The sequence below is a fragment of the Patella vulgata genome, chromosome 2, assembly GCF_932274485.2.
Source record: "Patella vulgata chromosome 2, xgPatVulg1.2, whole genome shotgun sequence".
Taxonomy (NCBI): Eukaryota; Metazoa; Mollusca; class Gastropoda; family Patellidae; genus Patella; species Patella vulgata.
The window spans coordinates 17,695,081-17,718,536 of NC_065880.2; the positions used below are offsets into that span (position 1 = coordinate 17,695,081).

The 23,456-nt window shown below is 34.2% G+C and overlaps 2 protein-coding genes across 2 annotated transcripts; one reads left to right on the top strand and one right to left on the bottom strand.

Annotated features, from left to right (window-relative positions):
- Positions 1 to 7,789: 7,789 nt before the first annotated feature.
- On the bottom strand, positions 7,790 to 17,697 carry LOC126810319 (DNA polymerase delta subunit 2). Its single transcript, XM_050535320.2, has 10 exons — positions 17,315 to 17,697; positions 15,349 to 15,470; positions 13,650 to 13,773; positions 13,048 to 13,168; positions 12,476 to 12,671; positions 11,550 to 11,630; positions 10,174 to 10,331; positions 9,313 to 9,440; positions 8,290 to 8,391; positions 7,790 to 8,135 (listed from the first exon to the last, which is right to left on the bottom strand). The coding sequence occupies exons 1-10, from the start codon at positions 17,556 to 17,558 to the stop codon at positions 7,972 to 7,974; spliced, it is 1,440 nt and encodes a 479-aa protein (XP_050391277.1). The 5' UTR covers positions 17,559 to 17,697; the 3' UTR covers positions 7,790 to 7,971.
- Positions 17,698 to 17,917: 220 nt separating this feature from the next.
- Positions 17,918 to 19,989, top strand: LOC126810318 (serine/threonine-protein kinase PLK1). Its single transcript, XM_050535319.2, has one exon. The coding sequence runs from the start codon at positions 18,055 to 18,057 to the stop codon at positions 19,813 to 19,815; it is 1,761 nt and encodes a 586-aa protein (XP_050391276.1). The 5' UTR covers positions 17,918 to 18,054; the 3' UTR covers positions 19,816 to 19,989.
- Positions 19,990 to 23,456: the final 3,467 nt, after the last annotated feature.

Here is a 23,456-nt window from a genome sequence, read left to right on the forward strand (position 1 = left end):
GGACAGGGTGGGCACTCAGAGCACGAGATAATGATATAGACATTATTTGATGTCACAATTAATGCTTTGCATCCATGAAATTGAATCACAATGTCATTGGGTCAATTCTAGTCCTGGGTTAAGGTGGTGTAGTGTCTAACACCAGTTAGATCAGTGTAGCACTGGTGTTAAAAAAATCTCAGTTCAAGTCGTTTATTACAACACTGGTGTAAAAGAGCAGACGACAAGAAGGGAATTTCTTTTACGGTTCTTAGATTTAGTTTTAAGGCTTAAAATGATTTTTTTTCCATATAGCCTACTGCCAAAACGTAAGACAAAGAATATGTCGATCGCAGACCTACTAATTTACGAGAAATTTTAGGAAATTTCGACTGAATAATAATCAAATGAGACTACAAAAATTCAAAATAGACCCTAGTTACTTAACTTCCTGGAAGCGGTTAGTTTCCCCCAATTACCTTTCTTTTGGTGTTTTTTTTTAGTTGGCCAGCTCATGCAAAGAATTGAATGCGTTAGAACAGAACACAAAAACAAAGTGTAACATTTAAAAATAACACTATAGTTTTATATTTTTTCCCCTACCAGTGTTAACACTGGTATTAAACTAGTTTAGACACTGGTGTAAACACTAGCTGGTGCTAAATCGAGAGGCTCATGTTAAGGCACTAAAAAGAACACCAGTTATACACCACTAGAACACAACCTTTACACAGGCGTAACCCGGGACTTGAATTGACCCACTGTATTAATTCATAATAAAAATTGACGTCAAACGAGGTGTTGAATGTTTAAAAAGCTCAATGTGTATGTATATAGGGGAGAGCCGGGATAGTTGGAACACTTTTTACACGTTTTAGCATATAAGTTTATAACTAACTAAACGAAGATAATGAGCTTTGTTGTGTAGTTAGTTTATTCACTCCCTCGTACAAAAATGCAAATATCACATTTCTAATGGAATAGGGGCCAGAGATTGGGGAGATTTTGACCTACAGGTCAAGGTGTTCCAACCTACCCGTCGAAATGGGTAAGTTGAAACACTGAGAAGGTAAGTTGGAACATTCGAATATGAAATAGTATTGATCAGTAAAAGCGTAGTTTCGATATGTACAACAAAAGCAAATGTATAGAATAATAACAAAACACTTATGGAAGACAATTACTGATTTATTTCGGCGACATTACGAAGATTATCTCAAAGTTTTTGAGCCAAATATCAACAAATACGTAAACTATCTATATCGAAGGAAGAATAAACAAAATAATAAAAAAGGAAGGGGGGGCAATCCTAAAAATTATGACTATGACAATTGTGTAATTACATAGTTTGCACTTGCAATATGGCTCTGAATCGACGCACGCCGTATGGGACCAACCGCCGCATCCTCCCACGCAGACAGATCACTTCTCTCGAGGTTTAATATTGCGCCACACATCATCACACACAATACATGCACAGTCACCTATAGATGAACCAGTTTTTCTGGCCGTAAAAGCGAGGCATTTTTTCACTTTTTAAACTTTTTTAAAGTTCGATTCTTTTGATTTTTCTTGTTCCCTCCGTAAACAAGTTTAATACGTTTAATAATAATTAAGAATAAAACTACTCCCGTCTTCTACACATAATTAGAGATGACAGCTGCTGATATATGACTACAAACCATTATTTTCTCTTAATCTTTTCATCTGGACAAGGCTATATGTCGTATATTATCGCCCCCACCCCCAGACCTACAGCAATGTTGAATCGTGAGAAACTTTACTTAGTTTTAAGTGTGAGAAAATTAAAAACAAAAGGCCTACATGTACAAAGACATATAGTAGTTAAAAAACCTTAAAAGTCCGTGTATAACCAGAAAATATAAAATTGAACTTTAGTGAGGACTAACAATATCTTTAATACTGGACCTGTAAGTATATAAAGGGCGGCGTGGGGGGGGGGGTACCCACATCCCAAATATCATACACATGAATTATTGTGACAAAGGCACGTTGGAACACCACAGGGTAAGTTGGAACAGTGTTCCAACGTGCCCTACGGCTCATGTTCCAACTAACCCTAGTGGAGTTGTACTAGCATATTCAATGATGACGTAATCAAAACAAACACTAAACTGAAACAATTTATCTCGTAAAAGCTGCATTAAAAGACAATTTTGTCGATATAATTTTTTTTAGTATTGATCAATTAGGTGCGGAGATATTAGGAAAAGTCTTTACCTACAAAATTTAGCAAATTCACCTCTAATTTCGTTATTCTTCGATAATTACTGGAGTTTTCTGACAAATTGAACGAACTTTCATATATAATGGCTTCGTTGACGTACGGTACCCGGATATAAGTATGCGCGTGGTACGGCCATAATTACCTGAACTAGGCCCATTGTTCCAACTTACCTGCGTTCCAACTAGACTCTCCCCTACGCCAAAATAACGATATAGACCATGCTGGAGGGGGAGGGGGTATACATTGTCTCAGAAACCGGCCACCCCCACCCCCTGCAAAAATTCCTGGATCCGCCCCTGAGGCTGCGTGCGTTATATTTCATTGCCTGGCACCTTTTCATTTCTAAATATCAGTATGCTTGTTTCCGGCTAACAGGCAAATAATGACGTCAGGGCAAGCTGATTACTCAATGTCGACAATGACAAAGCGGAGAGAGAGAGAGAGAGAAATGGGGTTTAACGTCCACTCAACCCAAACTAGGTCGTTTCGGAAATAACACATGGTTCAATTTTATTTCATTAATTCGCTTGTCCGTAAGGGTCTTTAGCAGAGAGAGGAAACCAGAGGACCCGGAGAAAACCCATACGTACGAGGTTTGACAGGCGACCCTATACTCCTTACCACGTACAAGCTGAGAATTGAAACCACGCCACTTGACCCAATGACAGGCCTTATGACGCAATGCGCACAAGTTAAAGTTGGTTTGGATTCTGTAACTTTCTTGGCGATTTTTAATATCTTTGTTGGTTTTCTTTACACAATTTCGTTTTATTTACCCTAACCACATATAGTAAAATAATATAGCACATATATTCTGATTGTGATTGTCAATTATATAACTTTTATCCTTTATGGAAAAGTCCTATAGAAAAAGTATAGGTTTCTATAGAAGTTTGTGGTATTCTATAGAATGCTGCAGGAAAACGAACTTATCCTGTAGTTTTTTTTTCACTTGACTATACTCTTCAAAAAACATTTACTATAGTTTTGTGTAGGATTGGTAGATTAGTTTTTTTTCAAGTGTAATTTCCTAGAATGTATAGAATTCTCTAAGAAACTATTGGGAAAAAAATAAACCTATAGTAGTATAGATTCATTGGTGCTGCTATAGAATTCGTGGTAAAAGCTATAGTTTTCTATAGTTATCCTGGAGTCGGTTGAGTAATCCTTTAGTTTTCTATAGCCTTTGTGGTAAAAAATATAGTTTTCTATAGAACTAACCCGTATTCACAAGTCAGTTGTGGTTCCTATTGATTTGGTGGTAAAACTCTAGTTTTCTATAGAACTAACTTATTGTCTTAAGTCCGTTGTGTAATCCTATGGTTTTCTGTGACATTCTGTAGAAAATTATGGAAAAAAAAAATTAATCGGATGAGCCTTCTATAGTTTTCTGTAGAATTTATATGTATACTGTACTTAAACCATTTTAACAAATAGCCTACTATAGATTCCTACAAAATAATGTAGTAACAATGTTCTATACTACAGATTTAATACATTGGCGATGTCTTTTATTCAAACTATAGTTTGCAATAGAATTCAGTGATGCACTTGTGTGAATTATGTAAACGTTTCCAACAGAATACAATTTACTGTGATACCAAATGACAAACTAAAATAAGCTTACCACGAAAAAAAAAAAAAAGTCTTAAAATAATATTATTTTAATGTAGTGTATATAATTATGAATGAAATAGTGATACATGTTGACACTCTAAGAAATTCCCCACCCAATCTTCCCAAAAATGCCAGTAAATGTAGATCTTCACAGCAAAAATAACAGATAATAAAGGATTCAAGTCAATGAAATAAAGCAAAAGTTACGATAGCAGATCCTGTACTCAAATTATATAATTTGTTGAAGCCACCAGGTCAACCGTGCACACCTGACCTGTCGACAATTAACAGCCAATTTACTCTCTTGAAATCTGTTTGGCCATTGGTTGAATTTTAAATTCAAAAATTCAGTGTCTGTTAATATTAACTAACAGGAAACTGTAGAGAATGGTTTTGGTTTTTTTCACAGATTCGATTAAAGACAGAAAGATAAGTATTTTTTATTACTTTCTCAACAATAATATTAAATTATCAGAAGAAACAACAATAAATCACTCCAAACATTAGCCCACAACAATCAGCATCTCCATTAAAAAAACAACCACCCATATCAGACCAAACCAGCGGCTGCCAGGCAGGATACGCCCAAATTTTTTAAGAGATGGATAGAACAAGCTAAAAACAAAAACGATTTTTTGTACAATCAGGGGCAATAATCCAGAAAGTTATGCTTTGAAATGCGCAAATATCAAAAGGGACTGAGATCTTTGGGATATAAAGATATGTTTTAAGTTTCATCAGAATCGGATAAAAATTGTGACCTCTAGAGGGTCGACAACCTTCGTATTGCATACTTTTACACAATTTGCGTACAAGAGCGGCCATTTTGTCGGACAGTTTCATTTCGATTTTCCCGAAATTCGAACTCAACCTTCATTATGGTGGAATGGTGAAATATTTAAACGGTTTTTAAAATCGGAAAAAAAACCGTGACCTCTAGAGAATCTGCAAGCTCAAAATGCGGTTTTTCGAACAATCAGGAGCCATAATCCAGGAAGTTACGTCGGATATACGCGATTATCAAAAGGATCCCAGATCTTAGTGTGTAATGATGATATATTCACATGTTTTTTTTTTTAAATCGGATAAAAATTGTGACCTCTACATGATTTTTCATACAATCAGGGGCCATAATTCAGGAAGTTACTATCCGATATGCCCGAATATCGAAAGGAACCAAGATCTTTTGGTTATAAACATGCATTTCAACTTTCATCAAAATCAGATCAAAATATTGTGACTTCTAGAGGGTCCACAACTTTGATATACCAGATGTTTACACTAATTGTGTACGAGGGGCGGCCATTTTGTCCGGCAGTTTTGGTTCGATTTTCACGAAATTCGAACTCAACCAAAAATACGGTTTAACAGTGATATATCTGAACGTTTTTTTTAAAATCGGATAATAATTGTGACATCTAGAGCTAGAAACGCGATTTTTCGTACAATCAGGGGTCATAATTCAGGAAGTTACTATCCGAAATGCGCGAATATCGAAAGGAACCAAGATCTTTGGGTTATGAACTTACATTTCAAGTTTCATCAAAATCAGTTTTGGTCCGATTTTTACGAAATTCGAACTCAACCATTCTTAGGGTGTAACGGTGGTATATTCAAACGGTTTTTTCAATCGCATAAAAATTATGACCGCTATAGGGTCCACAAGCTAAAAAACGTGATTTTTCGTACAATCAGGGGCCATAATTCAGGAAGTTACGGTCCGATATGCGCGAATATTGAAAGGAACCGAGATCTTTGGGTTATAAAGTTACATTTCAAGTTTCAACAAAATCGGATAAAAATTGTGACCTCTATCTTATGGAGATAAACCTAGATATATTTCAAGTTTCGTCAAAATCGGATAAGAATTGTGACCTGTAGAGTGTCCACAAATAATTGTGGACGGACAGGGGCGACGACAATATACACATGAAAATGTGGGCGTATAAAAAGCCACCACCTTGACACTCACCAACCATCCCTCAATATTTGTGACCATGATCTCAACATTTAACCACAAACCTGCCAACAAAAACTGAGCTATCACCCATCCTCGTCAGCATACAATTCCATAGCAATTCATACTACAAAATCAGACAAGTATGGTGGATATTAATAGATGTGCTAATAATATTATTTTTAAAAAATCATGGTGTTAAAGGGCCAATCCCGATAATATTTTGGAGAATAAAACTGCTTAATTTTGTGTTAAAATCCTCTACCAAAGGGCCGAGCAACTAACTCAATATTTGTGATACTTTTTCAAACAAGTCTTAAACCTATCAGTCTTCATCTGGAAATGGAGAACGGTGTCACAAACTGTATTATGCGGCTTATAGATAAACCAGATTTTTACTTATAAAAATAATGTGTAGGTGAAATTTACCTTTCGTTATCAAGTACAGCACATGGGTGATTCATTGTGTAGACCTCTAAAGGAATGGGGATCGATTATCAGGTCACCCAACAAAAAAATGACCAGAAATCTTAAAAGGGTTACGTGTCCGGATAAGCATTTATGATGTTCACATCCAAACGACAAAATATTGTGAGCTGAATTTTTGAGACAAGGTAAACACACCATTCCTCTATATTTTGGCGCTTAAATTTCAAACGTACTCAGACTTTTATTTTTGAGACTCTGTGCAAATCGGGATAGTCCCTTTAAGTGTGTTTATAGTTACATGTACTTACAATTTGATAATACATCAAGAGTGCATAAAGTTGAGGATAACTTAAACAAGGTTTTACAAGGATCATTCATTTTAAGGTTGGATGGCAAAACTAAATTGTCCATAACAAAAATTGCCGAAGGTAGATTGCTGTGGATTTTTTTCTTGGGGTACTATGTTTAGGATTTTTTCCCCAGGTTGTAGTGTCTCCTACCAGCCTACAGTCCAATTTCTTGAATTAACAACAAAAAGGTTACAAGAGAGTATTATTTTTAATAAATTTTATTTAAGGTATAAAATGTAAATAGAATAACAAATCATGATATAAGTCAATTTCATTTATCTCTTTATATATTCCAATGATGTCACAACAATCTAAATGTTAAAAATATGCACTTCAGAAGACTTGAGTAAGAATGTTTTGTTCACGGTCAGATAAGCTAAATTAAGACATTCTGATATCTAAAGGCTTTAGAGGGTAATACTAATAGTTTGTATATTTGAAGCTGAAACTACATATAAATTGGCCTATGTTTAAATACAAAAGTTAAACCTAATTTGTGAACACCATAATTCTGATAATTAAATCTTTTCTGCACCTTACTTTAAACCTTTTCCTTGTGAGATTCAGATCCAACTTTTTTTCATTTATGTAAAATAAAGACCTTACTGCACCTTACTTTAAACCTTTTCCTTGTGAGATTCAGATCCAACTTTTTTTCATTTATGTAAAATAAAGACTGACATTAATTTATGAATCGAAGTTATCTGCATTTAAGACAATATTTTTATTGTACAAATCAAAGAACAAATTCACATATACAAAAATTATACAACTAATAAATCAATAGTGCTGTGTCACACAATCCCATCACATAGTAATATACAAAAATTTAAAGAGACTTGTTAATATTTTTAGGTTTATCTAAAAGATTTATCTATAAAGATTTCTTCTAACCTCTAATTCAGACTGGATGACAATAGACTGTCATTTTCAATTCTTTATGATTGTTAATCACATTTCATAATTATTAATGTGTAACTAATTAGTTCAAATATAGGTTCTAAATTTGCATACAAATCTGACATTTTATAGTTTAATAATCAGGAATTTATCTAAAGTAACGGCAATGTATCCTATTTTGGTGGAACAATTTTAGTATACAACAGTCTCTCAATGGCTTTAAATAGAAAACAGATGAACTTAAAGATACAACTATGGACTTTTAACTACCAGTAGAGCCTATTTCAGCAACAAATATAAAAATTAGTGTTATTTCCGAAGCTGGGTTTATTTCACTTGTAGCACTATAACTATTCACTATTCAATGTGTATACACCGGCTGCCCATCATATGGCCATGCTCTTCACTTTGTTAGTATAACCCTTCATTCACAGCGTTTCTTTTTTCCTTCTATCACTTTTTTCCCATATCGATTTTATAATTTTTTAATTTCATTTGTCGACTTCAGGACTTGGATCAGCCGACATATCAGTTGACAAAATGCCATCAAAAGTGATAGGTTGACATTCCAAGTTACGTAAATTGACTAATACACATGTACTTGTATCGCAAAACTTGGGTACTGTCAATAATAATACTTCTTGACCATCAGCACCTGAAGAACATATTGTAAATAGATCTGTTAAAAATACATTAAACAATAATTAGTCTGTGACATTTACCTTTATGTAAAATATCTAAAACAACTCTTAGAAGATGTGGATTTATCTAACCATAACTTTAAAAAAGCCAAATGCAAATATAATTACCTTTGTGTATTCTTGATTCAAAATCTTTCTGATTAGCAGCAAAGTAAACATGTGGACATTCACTTAAAATAAATGGATCTTCTTCATAAAATGGATAACAACCTAAAATTGTCATTAAAATTAATTCAGCAATCATTCTGCCAGTGGCAAGATCAGGACAATAGTAGAGGCAAAAAGAGCTGCCCCTCCCCTTCCCCTTATGATAAAAACAGAAGCAAGAAATAAATGAATGAACACTCAAAAGTATATTTCAGATTGGAAATTCATTTGAAAGTAGTTAAACATACATTCTCACGAAAGTATTTATAGAGAAGTTATTTCCAATAAAAGAATGGAAAGCAGATGCCCATTCTTACTAGAAAAATACCATGAGGTAAGCACTGGGCAAAAATGTCAGCGTTTTACAAACTGTTAGCTTGATAGCTTATAATTGTTCTTCAACTTAACTTAGGGGGTGGTTATCATTTCTTGATCGAATCCTTAGGTGGTTTTGGGAACATTGAGGGGTTTAAACGTACAACAGGCTCTGCAAGTAAACGGCGAAAAAAGAAGTTGGCAGAAGATAATCCAAGAATTTACTTAGGCTTCAATAAGTATGGCAAATGGACAGTAAGTAAACGATCAAATTGGATTCTAAAAAAAGATTTTTTATAACTTGGGGTATTTTCTCTTATATACAATGTTTTGAGAGAGATTTGAAGCAAATTTTTGATAGATTAGTTACTTTCAATGTCTTTAGTCCAAATATATCATCAAATCACCCAGTTTGTAGGCAGGAAGGCATGTTTAAACTGTAATGTGCATAAACATGTCTAACAATTCTACAAGAATACATAGTTTTTAAACATAGCATTTCATTCTCAAAACATGTCTATGGTACTTCCTTTTCTGTATAAGGTGCAATATGCTTTAAAACAAATTACTGAACTGCCTAGTCTCTCTTAAATTGCTGCAGCATATTTTTTGGACAATGGTACATTATTCAGAGGCTGGCACTACATAATTGAATTTTTTACACATTACCTAAAGTATCTGGAGCAGTGGGTGCTATATGTCCCCATTCTAATGTTTTCTCTAACATATCCAGTCTATTATCTATATCACTGTATCTGTATATATCATCTATAGGTTGACCGGAACTGCCTAATATCCTATAAAAACAAAAACATTTGCATTAACAACAACTTCTGATCATAACATGGATACAAATTTTGGCAAAATTTTGGAGAAATTTAGTAGAAAATGTATTTACTTTTATTCCAATTTACGCAATCTGAGTTATGAATTTGTTTTCTAAAAGTTGGAAAACCATGACTGTTTTTCAGAATCCATCGGTGTACATTTTTAAAAATGTTTCACATAGATTCAATATGAATAGTAGACCGTTACACACATTTCTAATTTTTCAATGCGAGAGAAATAGGGTTTAACGTCCACTCACACGAACTAGGTTATTTCGGAACTAACATGGTTCAATTTTATTTCAATAATTTGCATTTGTGTAGGGGTCTTTAGCAGTGAGCAGTAACCGGAGGACCCTGAGAAAACCTACTCCTTGTTAGGTACAAGCAGGGAATTGAAACCATGCCAATTGACTCAATGACAGACCTGAAGGTTTCACACACACATGTTAAACCATAAGACAACTGAGGTGTGTACTACTTATAATGTAGGATTGTGTCACACATTGATCTCTTTAACAGTAGTTAGTGATGGTGTGAAGGTTTTCTTACTCGATCTCGAACACCTAGTAACACATTATTCAAGGAAGTTGTGTAGCCCCAAACCTTCTCTATTTAATTAAAAGTGATCTGCTGAATAGATGATTACATATATAAGACATGTAGAATATGAGCTAAATCTGACAGTGTAAAATATACATACCTTACACCATTGACAGAGAAATCATAAGGATTAGTTACATTGTGTAGTGTTTGATAGGAATTGGCTTGTGGAAACATACATCGATGTAACTGTTGTTGTGGTAGGGTATGATTAGATGGATCAAATTCTCCAGCCATGATATCAACGTCTACACAGGACTGAAATACATCACATACTAAATGGTATATTCATAAGTATTCACAGATGACATTCATATTATAAACCTCTTTTATTTTGAGTAAAACTTCCTTGATTTTTATCCATAAACTTTCTCACAAAGATTCTCATATATAAATGAACAAATTCTTTTTTAACTTCACATTTGTTTGAAAGCTTTATGATCTTAAATACATTCAATGTATTGTAAATTTGTTCATGGGAGATATTTTTACAAAGAGCAGCACTAAAAAATATTAGGAAACCTTGTTTATACATGGAACTTTCTTGTGACATATACAACAGCTTCCAGTATAAACAGGTAATTTCCATCATATTTCTAATGGCAAGGAAACTTTAAAGTATTATAGACACAAATTGCAGAATAAATTAATCTGTCGTTTGCAATTTGATCATTTGAGTATCAGAGTGCTCTATTGATGCACACTGCCTAGTTCACACTACATTTGCATCAATTTGTTGCCTTAAAGGGGCATTAGGTAAGATTAGATAAAGAGCTGTCAGTTCTTGCTATAATATGCTGAAAACAGAATATGCTGAAAATTTCAGTTTAATTCCTGCACTCTGAACCAAGATATTAGCAATTCTATTTTAGGCCTGCCTCAGTCGTAATTACTAACGTTGGTATGATAATAAAATTAAGTCTTGATTATCCATTTTTGTTAAATTATCCATCACCAAATGTATTCAAATCCACTAAATATCGCAGGCTAAAAATGGCAACGAGAGTTGATTATGGTCTAGATAAGTTAATTAATATTTAATTAATAATTTAGATAACATTTCAGGCTTAAAGACAGACCTGCAACAGGCAGATTTAGTTCTTGCATAATGCATGTTTAAATCAAAATGACATGGCTTTAATATTAATTTTCATTATTTAACCATGCATTATGCAAGAGCTAAATCTGCCTATTGCAGGTCTTTCTTTAGGCCTGAAATGTTTTCTAAATTATTAATTAAATATTAATTAACTTATCTAGACCATAATCAACTCTCGTTGCCATTGTTAGCCTGCGATATTTAGTGGATTTGAATACATTTGGTGATGGATAATTTAACAAAAATGGATAATCAAGACTTAATTTTATTATCGTACCAACCTTAGTAATTACGTACCAACGTTAGTTATATGTGTGTTTAGGCTCTCAACTGTTAAGCAAAATATATCTCTTCAAAAAAATCCAAAAAACCCTTACAGCTAATTGTACTAGTACATCATCTAAACTTTTCATAGCTTCAACACTTCCTGCTTTAGTTTTCTTTGTCAGATATTTTGCCTGGAAAAAAACCGCTTTCTCAATGATTCTTTGGTCTTTATCAAGCAAATTACACCATTATAAATAATGATAGGACATTATACACATGTAAACAACAATTTAGTTAATGATGAATGTATTATTATATATGTATCAATAAAGTGTGAATAAAGCAATCGGTTGCCAATCAAGATACGCCCACATTTTGCAAGAGATGGACAGAGAACAAGCTAAAAACGTGATTTCACATACAATTATGGGCCATTATCTAGGAAGTCTGATATGCACCAATATCGAAAGCAACCAAGATCTTTGAATCATAAACATACATTTAATGTTTCTTCAAAATTGAGACCCTCTAGACTCTAGCGTGTTCGCAAGCTAAAGGGGTGATTTTTTGTACAATCCCGGGCCTTAATCCATGAAGTTACAGTCCAATACATGGCAATATTGAAAGGGACCAAGATCTTTGGGATATAAACCTATATTTCAAGTTTTGTCAAAATTGGAGAAAAATTGTGACCTGCAGAGGGGCCACAAACAAAATGTAAATGGATGGACAGGGGTGCTGACAATACACATCCACAAAAAAATGTGGACATATAAAAATAAATTTATGCTTTAGTTGCATTCAAGACATCTTACTGTCAGAGCAATTTCTGGTAAGCCATTTGCTAAATATATTTGTTGAGCACAGAAATTAAATGCAATGTAAACAACAGCATTTAGACTCGACCATAAAACAGTATTGACCATTGTCTTAAAAATAGAACAAAATTTATATGACGTAAACCTTGTATATTTTCAAAAAACCCATTTACAAACATGGATAGAAACTCTTCAAAGTAACTATAGAATTACCTTACCTTATTTAAACTTTCTTTATCTTGAGTTGATTGACTAAGTGAGTTACCAGCTACAATAACTCTAACTACCTGTGATGTAGCTTTCTGCTGACCTTCATCACCTAGTTGACCCGTCACTAAATCTATAAATAACTGTAGTTGAAATAATTTCTCCTGTTTACCACCTATTTCAATACCTGATATAAATACTACATACCTGAAATAAAGATATTTAAAATTATAATACCTCAATGCCCATTTTGTTAAATTAAAGTGACAATATAAGCATGTTGCACTTTACAGAGTATTTATTATCTGCAGTAATGACCAATAATCAATAATCTTTGTAACTCTATTTTGAATTCAATAACTTTAATACTGAATGATTAAACACTATGCAAAATCTATGCTGACAATGCATCAGCAAGTTCTAATATCAATATTTTCAAACTAAACATTCTATATTTTATAATTTTGAAATATATTTAGATGAAACTAAAAATATCAATAAAATATTTGCTGGAAGGTGGGTGTATGTGCCTAAAATATGGAATAGATTTTCTAGCTGATAGGACGATGATGTGATAAAGTACCTATCATTTTCTATAATTGGTCTAGGTAATTGATTTGGTAAATATTGAAAACAATATTCCTCAACATAAAACTTTCCTGCATCATTTACTGGTTCTCTACCAAATACTGCTATAACAGGTCCTGTAAATACATCAATTTAAAATGATATAACTTTTTGGTTAATCCTTCATTTATTATAGACCCATATGAAAAATAATATATAATATTCAGAACTTTGGCACATTGTTGAATTAAATATTTTTTTCAATAAATTACTCTACTTTTCAAAGATACTGATCGGTTCATCTAACTATCTACTGGTAGTGGCGGTTGGGTAGTCTAGTGGTTTAATCCATCCGTCATTGAGTCAAGTGGTGTAGTTTTGATTTCCTGCTTGTACGTGACAAGGAGTTGGGTCACCTGTCCAACCTTGTGGGTTTTCTCCCACTGCTAAAGACCCCTACGTGCAAGCAAATTATTGAAATAAAATTGAACTAGTCCCAAAATAACCTAGTTTGTGTCAAGTGGACATTAAACCCAATACATACATAGTTCTAACTTTCTAAGACAATAGGTTCCCACACATGAAATAAGATGTGTTAAGAAAAACACAGATCTATACCTGTAACAGATGTTGATGTTTTTATATCTCCAATTAGAAATATTCTTTGAAGTTCATCTTCTAAAATGAGTATGTCATTTTCTTCAGTGTATTTTGATAGAATTGGTTGAGGCATCAAATTATGCTGAAATAGGGTTAAATTTCATTTAGGTGTAATGTTAATAATACATTTCCTGGGTATGGTATATAAACCTAAGACAAGGGAGTCCAAATTTTCTCTGGATAAGCAAATCTAGTTTGCATTATCCACACTAAATCAAACAGGTGCTTGTAACATGGAAAATCTTTCAAAAATAACATAAACTGAGGCTAAGTATTATGTTTTAAGTCTGTTATGTTCCTGTTTGTATAAGTGAGATATTCAACTTTGGGGTTGACTGGTCTGAAACAACTACTCAATTCTCTATCAGCAGAAATGGAAGAATCAACTCTGTACTAACAATTCAATGATATCAACAAATCTTGAAAAAGCAATAGAGAAAAGATACTGATCTGGAAAATCCACCATTCCTATGCACCAGAAACAGCCACCAAAACTGAATTTTCAACTGAGTCAAATGGCATTCTTATAGAAAGATAGGTTGCCAGGCAACAAAACATACGCCCACAGCAGCTAAATCGTCCGGGCAGTCAACAAGAGTTGTCGCATATTTTTACTTTTTTCGGTAATGAAACATTTATAATACACTAAAATCTGATTAAGAGCAACAACTGAGAAAAAAATTAGAATTTGTTTGGTTTTTATAAAGTTCTACCCCATGCTAACGTTTTGTATACAAAACTTTTAATATCATGGATTTAGCTGTTCATAAAAATTCATTGAAAATCAATATACTTGTTCCTCTCAAGATCTTAAACTATGTGTATCAATCTGAAGTCAATCGGATATTAACTTTGGCCTCTAGAGCGTCCACAAGATTTTTTGAAGTGATCAAGGGCCATAACTTTGGCAGTAATTATCGGAAATCGCTGAAAATCAATAGGATTCTTCTTCTCATGATCCTAAACACTGTGTATTAATTTAAAGTCAATCGGATATTAACTTTGGCCTCTAGAGCGTCCACAAGATTTTTTGAAGTGATCAAGGGCCATAACTCTGGTAGTAATTATCGGAAATCGCTGAAAATCAATAGGCTTCTTTGTCTCATGACCTTAAACACTGTGTATACATTTAAGATCAATCGGATATTAACTTTGGCCTCTAGAGCGTCCACAAGCAATTGTGGACGTCGGACCGCCGGACGGACGGGGGCGACGACAATATACGACCACATTTAAATGTGGGCGTATAAAAATTGGCATAAATTTGTGACCAACAATTTTTTTATGTTTGAAATATTGAATAAGGTAAAAATAAGTCTAGAATTAGCATTGAATAGAAAAATAGATCTAAGGCCATTCTGAGACTTAAACATGTCTCTTATTTCATAAACACATAATAATGATATGTGTGAATATGTCACATGTTACTAAAAGTAAATGATCAACACTTTCTTTCTCAAAATCTATTTGAGAAGAAGGATAAATTATATCAACTAAAATGGTCACTCTGAAAAAATTATTCAGTGCATGATCTCTATCCCTATTCCACGATGAAGTGGTGACACCACTCTCTTGGCATCTGCATAAAAATTGAGCTGAAATACCATCAAGTGAATACATGAAGCTTAAATATTTCATAAGCTATCCCAGGTCTTACCTCTTCGCTGACCTCCTTGAGTATACTTGGTTTAAGTTCCATATGTTTAAACAGTGTACCAATAACAATACATTTTTCACCTTGTACTAGTTCATGTAATTTTCTAATTGGAACATCTAAACCTAAAAATTAAACAGAAATTCTTGTATTACCATTCTTGAAAACATTCAGATTCTCAAGTCAAAAAACATAAAAGTCATTTTGCTTACAACAAAGTCCATATGCAGATCTATATAAATTACTCTACAATTTCCTAAGTATTAGCAAGATGTTTTGTGCACCCATACAAGTTCATATGTTTCATCTTCAAATGATAATTCATAAATGTGCATGTACATGACTGTTATTTGTAGAGGGTATTCTTTCATAGAAAACAAATACTCAAACTTATGTTTTAGATACCTGTCTGAAACCATTGTATATGTACGTGTATCCCACAATTTCAAACTGAACAGCACATTATTCAACCATGTTCAGAAGATCAATACTGGCTAACTTAACAATACTCGCAGTGTTTTGTTTGATTAGAGCTAATCCCACTACTCACTGCTGTAAAGAAAGCAAATTCTTGTTCCAAATTATGACTGGTCAATAGTCTGATTAACAACCAATAGCTAACTGCATAACAATATCCTTACGCTTTAAACAGAGCTCCAAATTGGACCAAATATGTTCACATAACATTACGACTTACGTCATGACTCACGATTTTATTATGCCCAATTAACCAGTGAATAGCAGAATATTGCAGAAAAACTAATTGTGTGACAAACGAAGCTATCAACACGGATATAATGTAAACAATACTGTTTTGAGATGAACAACACTTTCACCGTTTTTAATACATTAAATCACTGTCCAAAGTTTTAGGGAAGACCCCAGATTAAACGAAGGGCTGTCATGTTGCTGTGCTTGGGGATAGATTTGACTGAATGAGAAGAATAGACACACGCCCTCAAAAGCGCAAGTATTAGAAGCTAATCCAGCGATGGCCAGAGAGGGATTTCAACCCATCAAATTACTTATCTCTGCTTATCCTAAGCAGAAAATGCTCACCTTCGAACTCCATCAAGGCATTGACCTAATAAACACCTACACCAAGTTTGAACGTTCTAGATCAATTTTAATAGTCCCTTGCTTTCTTCGAAAGGCGGGGGACAAAAAAATGCTGAGATAGGCCTATACTGATGTATTTGTTTTTAGCTAAGATTGGATGCCTTTAGTTCCAAGTGGCAAACTCAATTTCTTTATTAATGCATGTAACATCTTTAAAATAAGATAAGTTTATGCTATTATGATTAATTAAACTTACAGAGGCCAATTTAGTGGCACAACTATCATAACTCCAAATATTCACATTTAAATTAATGAAGCGTTGTTTTTGTCTGACATTCACTGCTATCAAAATCCATTCATAGTTACAGTGCTTTAGATTGCCCTTTTGATTGGCTGTTATAAAAGCCTTATATTTAGCCCCGCCTTCATGATGGCAGCGTATCGTTTAAAAAGATGGCAGTCTTCCTCTTAGTAACAGCTTAACGCCTCGATTTTAAAAACGAGACGATTGTACCCGTTTCAGGTAGGATTATATGCTTAATTGTACATGTAGTTGGGTGTGGCAGAAATATTATAAATAACAATAATCAATCATTGTTTTGATTAAAAATATTGTCAATTTTGTTTACAAATGCCGGGTGCGAATTGCTCCTGCATTTGTTATGTTGAGAGATGAGATTTGTTATCTAGGTTTCTTACCAGCCAGGCCCTCAGTCCTGCACCACTGACAAAAATAAACCGCCTGTAAAATAACCACTGGAAACTTACTCAGCCCATGGACCTCGGCTGCTGGTACTAGTGCCAGTGTGAGTGTGGCAGTAGTGGTTAGTGAGCCAGTGGCAGCGTACAAGTCGCAAATGTTCTACAGACTTAGTACTTTGAAAAAAGTCTGCCGAGAGACTAAAATTACCCCATTTATCTTGTGCAGCCTTAGATAATTTCGGTCTCATACTCATCAGTCTTTCTGAATATAAATGCGCATACTGTCGACTAAACGATCGGCCTTTTAATTTGAAGCGATCGTTGTGTTCTTGATAATCACTTGACGGCCGACAGAAAACATGATTGTCAGCCTCTTCTGACTGGTCAGTAATAAAATCACCAACGCCATCGGGATCTGGCTTGTCTGAATATATCATATTAACAATCAACATCAACAATTAATAAAATGCATCTATTTCTGGCCAGTTTATGTTTTCTTTCTATTTCTTTCCCGCCATTGGAACTCTTTTCCGTGTAAAGATCATAAAAGTGTGTCATGGTGCTCGCTGGGAGAACAATGCAATCGGAACACTTTGGCGTATTCTAAAAGCTGGATTTTAAGCCATTTGCGATTTTCAAATGCCACAGAAAAAGACAAATAGAGATCACGAATCGTGTATTCAGTATTATGAGCATCACTGATAAAAATATCAAAATATTTGATGTTTATAATTTTAAAAAAGAGCCCGGCGTTTCCGAATGGGGAAATAACTCGCGTTGAATTTGAGATAGTCTCTTTCATGCAGGTCCCACTGTATTACTGAAAGACTGGATTGTCGAGACTAAATATTTGAATTCATCATTTGCGGGACAAACAAATACTCAATTGAGAAAGGGAATTAGATTTAAATAACTGCATGAAACAGATAAATCCAAACCATAGAAACAATGAGTAGTGCACGTAAAGACGATGTTGAAATTCCCGATATCGTTATCGACCCAGCGACAGGAAAAAGATACATGAAAGGGCGGTATCTTGGAAAGGGAGGATTTGCAAAATGCTACGAATTGACGGATTTGGACACAAAAGTTATATTTGCGGGAAAAGTTGTTCCCAAAACCTTATTAGTAAAGCAGCACCAAAAAGATAAGATGGCCCAAGAAATCAGCATCCATCGAAGTTTAAATCACAAACATGTTGTTCAATTTCAAAGCTTTTTTGAAGATTCTGCGAATGTCTACATTCTTTTGGAGTTGTGCAGGAGAAGAACTTTGATGGAGTTGCAGAAACGAAGAAAGTCTATAACAGAACCAGAAACTAGATATTTTGTGAGACAGACCATTGAAGCTTGTCAGTATCTTCATAATATAAATGTTATACACCGAGATTTGAAACTTGGTAATCTATTTCTGAATGATGATTTGGAGGTAAAAATTGGTGATTTCGGATTGGCAACAAAATTAGAATATGATGGCGAAAGAAAGAGAACTTTGTGTGGCACACCAAATTATATAGCCCCAGAGGTTTTGGGAAAAGTTGGTCATAGTTATGAAGTTGACATCTGGTCTTTGGGTTGTATTGTCTACACATTATTAGTTGGACGTCCTCCATTTGAAACATCCTGCTTGAAAGACACCTATCTGCGGATCAAACACAACAGATACCATGTGCCTTCCAAACTTAGTATACCTGCAAAAAATCTCATCAACAAGATGCTGAAGGGCAATCCAAGTGAAAGACCAAACATAGTGCAACTTTTGGATGAGGAATTTTTCACCTCAGGTTATCTCCCTTCTCGCCTACCAACCAGTTGTTTAACCATGGCGCCTAGATTTGATACCATTGCTCGATCTGAGGGACTTTCTCGTAAACCACTTACAGACATCAATAGCATAGAATCTCGGCCTGTAAGTACTTCAGATCCTAAGAAAGACCAAGAGAAGAAAGATCCTGGAGAATCAACAGAGAAATCTGAAGCACTAAGAAAAACTGATGAACCTCTTGACTACTGGTTATCTGATCTGTACACACAACTATCTACAGCTGTTGCTTCGAAACCAAGTGAAAGGCCGAATATTGTAGATGATGATGCTGAGGATCCAGCAGCTATGCCTATTTATTGGGTGTCGAAATGGGTAGATTATTCAGATAAATACGGCCTTGGTTACCAGCTCTGCGATAATAGTGTAGGAGTGCTTTTCAACGATTCATCAAGACTCATCCTACTGGCCAACGGAGAAAATGTACATTATATTGAAAGAGATGGAACAGAACATTACCATACCCTGAAAGTTTTCCCAGAAAGCTTAACCAAGAAAGTAACTCTACTAAAATATTTCCGTAATTACATGAATGAACATCTTCTGAAGGCCGGGGCCAATATGGTACCAAGAGATTCTGATGAGATGGTCAGGTTACCATACCTTAGAACCTGGACACGCACAAGAAGTGCTATTGTATTGCATTTAAGTAATGGCACCCTTCAGATAAACTTTTTTCAAGATCATACAAAAGTTATTTTATGTCCGTTGATGGGAGCCGTTACCTACATAGATGAGAAGCGTGATTTTCGCTGCTATCGTTTCAGTCTTGTTGAAAAGTTTGGTTGTTCTAAAGAAATATCCAGTCGGTTGCGATATGCTCGTTCTATGGTTGAGAGACTAATGACTTCCAAATCGGGCTCTGGTCGAATAAAATCGGCATCTTAAACTCTAAATTCATCACTTTAAATTATATAATTTCAATTACATGTATATTAACTGTTGGCTTTGTAAACATGAAATATGTAATTAAATTGTTACATGTATGTACTATGGACCAGGTCATTTTCTGACACATTCACCCATTTCAATAACAAAGAAATAAAGATTAATAGAAAAGGTTTCTTTTTTGAATTTTCCATTAAAAGAGATATAACTGCTTATAATTTTGTCCAAATCTATGAACAAATCCATTGATTATTTTATTGAATATACATCATTTGATCAACATATATAAATGTACCTGTACAAGGAATAAAATTTGAAATGTTTGAAAATTATTTAAATTAAAAAGCTCAGAAAATTGTAGACAGGGATTGATTTTGTAATATATCAATCCATAAAGAATTACTTTACTTTCAATAGAATGAAATAATTTATGAACAGACAGAATAAATTCAATTTTGAGTTATAAAATGATCCAAGTTTAAAGGACCTTGATAAAATGGCAAGATAAAGATCATAACAGACCAAAATAAAACCTTGTTGATGGAAATGGCTTTTTTCACCATTTCATAATCTTCTTTAGAATGTGACAAGTTAAAGTATAAAGATGTTGGTAACCCCAAAGACAGGGTTCCTATTTAGAACTTGCAAAAACATCCTACAAGTTTGAAAAAATAAGTCTAAAAAACTTGGGAATTTTTTAGGTTTACCAGGCTCAACTAACCACAAAGGTCCGAATGTTGGCTACAAAAGTCGCATTGATGCTTCCACTCTGGTTTCTCCTTGCCATGATGTACGGATGGCGTAAAAAAAAAAAAGGAAGGTTCCGTGTACACCACTGGCATCATTAAAAAAATCCCTCGAAATTTAGAAATGGAAATAAGAGTAGGCTATAGCACTGCTGTCAAGGCAAACCCTGCCGCACAACACACCGCATTTCTGTTTTAATTATCGTACTTGATGCAAAAAAGTATGATGGCAAACCCCATTTCTTTGTGAAATATATTTCACAATTGCATAAAATTTGTAATATAATTAATTACTTCAAAATGTTCCATTATTCACTACATGTCCATTACTTCAACAAACTATAATTATCGGTACTTTTCATTACAATTACCCAAATTTACTGCCAATATACAGGGGACTGGTTTTCTTTGGGTTGCGGGGGCGGGATTGCCGAATAGTTAGCATGTGCGTGCACGCTGTATCATAAGGTCTATCATTGAGTCAAATGGCGTGGTTTCGATTCCCTGGTTGTATGTGACAAGGAGTAGGGTCGCCTGTCCAACCTCGTAGGTTTTCTCTGGGTCCTCCGCTTTCCTCCCACTGCTGAAGCCCCTATGCGCAAGCGAATTATTGAAATAAAATTGAACCATGTGTTCGTCCCAAAATGACCTAGTTTGTGTCGAGTGGACGTTAAACCCCATTTCTTTTTTTTTTCTTTTTTTTAGTAACGTGTAGTGAGACGGTCATAGCAAGGGCCGGTGGGAACCATAGGTCGCAAGAAAACCATCTGGGGGCCTGGAAATTGTTTGAACCGCCTCAGCATTTCCAGGGTGTCAAGCACAATATTTTTGTGGGATCTTGCTGTTCTATTACTAACTGTTAGTAGAACCATCCTTTGCCTATGGAGGTCTAGGGTGAGATAAAATTTTAGCCGATTTTAGCCTGAAATTTTCTACAATTGTTTCCCATTGATAAGTAAGTTTCCTAAGGATTAAAGGAACCTAATATTTACAATTCTCTTTGTCAATAAGCCTTCTAGAGTTCCCATCCCCCCCCCCCCCCCCACAAATGTTTTTTTGTTGTTGTTTTGATACCTTTTTATACGCCCACAGACTAAATTTATCATCTGACTGTTTTGATGATATTTATAGTTTACATCAGTAAGATGAAGAGGCCTATTTAATTTCAATAATTTTCGTTCATTTCTTCTGGTGTCATGGCCCTTGTTCCTTGTTTTACTTCTTTGAACCTTGTGAACGCTCTAATGACAAAAGTTATTTTCCGATCTGTATGAAATTTATAGCCTATGCATAGTTTAAATTAGTGACTTCAGGATTTATGTCCCTTGTATCACTTTGCTGAACCTTGTGAATATTCAAAAGTTATCAACCGATCTGCATGAAATTTATATGCATCACTTAAATTAGTGAAACGATGAACCCCGACTGAATTTCGGCAATTTCCGTTAATTTCTTCTGGAGTTATGGCCTTTGTTTTACTTTGTTGGACTTTGTGAAATCTCTCTCAACAAAAGTTATCAACTGATCTGTATGAAATTTATATGCATCATTTAAATCAGTGCAATGAAGAAGCTGAGTGAATTTCAGTAATTTCCATTAATAACTACTATAAGTTATGGCTCTTGTTTCACTTTATTGGACGTTGTAAATGCTCCAGCAACAAAAAGATATCACTCGATCGGTGTGAAATTTATATGCATTACTTAAATTTGTGAAACTAAAGAAGCCTATTGAATTTTAGCAATTTCCATCTATTACTGCTAGAGTTATGGCCCTTGATTTACTTTGTTGAATCTTGGGAAGATTCGAATGACAAAAGTTATCAGCTGATCTGTATGAAATTCATATGCATTATTTAAATTAGTAAAATTAAAAAGCCTGTCAAATTTCAACAATTTCTGTAAATTATTTCCAGAGTTAAGGTCCTTATTTCAGTTTGTAGACCCCTTTTAATCCATCAATGAATATTATAATCTGATCTGTATGAAATTGTCTTGTTTGCTATAAAAGTTGCTTAAGGGGAGGCAAGGGTCGACAAATGTCAATTTTGACTCAAATTATCAATTTTTTATATTTGCATATTTGTGATGTTCATTCATTTTTATTTCACTTGTAATTAAAGAAAATACATATAAAGTGGTTTATGATAGAAAAAATGCACTTTTGAACACTCTTGCAATTCAAATTTTGCTGTTTTACCTCTTTATGTCTTAATTTCTCAAAAAGTAAAATATCAACAGTCGACAACCTTACAAAAAATCATTCTTGAAAAGTTTACAACAGATATGTCTGAAGGATTTTCAGTACTCTAAATGAATTTTTAGTGTAGTAAATTGGCATTTGAAATCTCGCATTGAAAACAACATTTTTCATAATTTTTGTTTTGTTGAATAGAAGGACATGCAAGGACACAATAACAACACCATATTGATAATTGCACAGAGAAATGTCCTAGGAACATTTTAAAAAAAGTTCTCCAGGCTTCTACCTTTGATACTTTCAGAGAACGATTTTTTTTAAGCAGTAAAAATGATTTTTTTTGTTTCCATGGTAACCAGTAAAGCAGATTCCCCCAAAACTGCCGATTAGCCTTGAAAATTTCAAGTTGATAGCATTATTAGAAGCCAGTTATTTTAAAATTCATATTTGTCGAGCAGTGCCTCCCCTTAATACTTCCCACTGACAACTCATATTTGGTGGCTTTGGCGTCCACTGGAAAACATTGGAAATAACCATATATTTATCATTCTATGGTCAATAACATCTTAGCACCTCTGGTGAAAAATAAAACTAGTACAATTTTTGCTCCTTCAACCACACCACTGCATAATTATACAGAATGTAACAGTTTGTTCTTGCTGATTACAAACAAGAATACAAAAAAAGCCTGGAATT

Coding starts and splice junctions, on each gene's coding strand:
- LOC126810318 (XM_050535319.2), top strand. CDS start 18,055: ATGAGTAGTGCACGTAAAGACGATGTTGAAATTCCCGATATCGTTATC.
- LOC126810319 (XM_050535320.2), bottom strand. CDS start 17,558: ATGTTGATTGTTAATATGATATATTCAGACAAGCCAGATCCCGATGGC. Junction 8,392..9,312: donor CACTGCTCCAGATACTTTAG/GTAATGTGTAAA, acceptor TGACAATTTTAG/GTTGTTATCCATTTTATGAA. Junction 8,136..8,289: donor TGAATCAAGAATACACAAAG/GTAATTATATTT, acceptor TATGTTCTTCAG/GTGCTGATGGTCAAGAAGTA.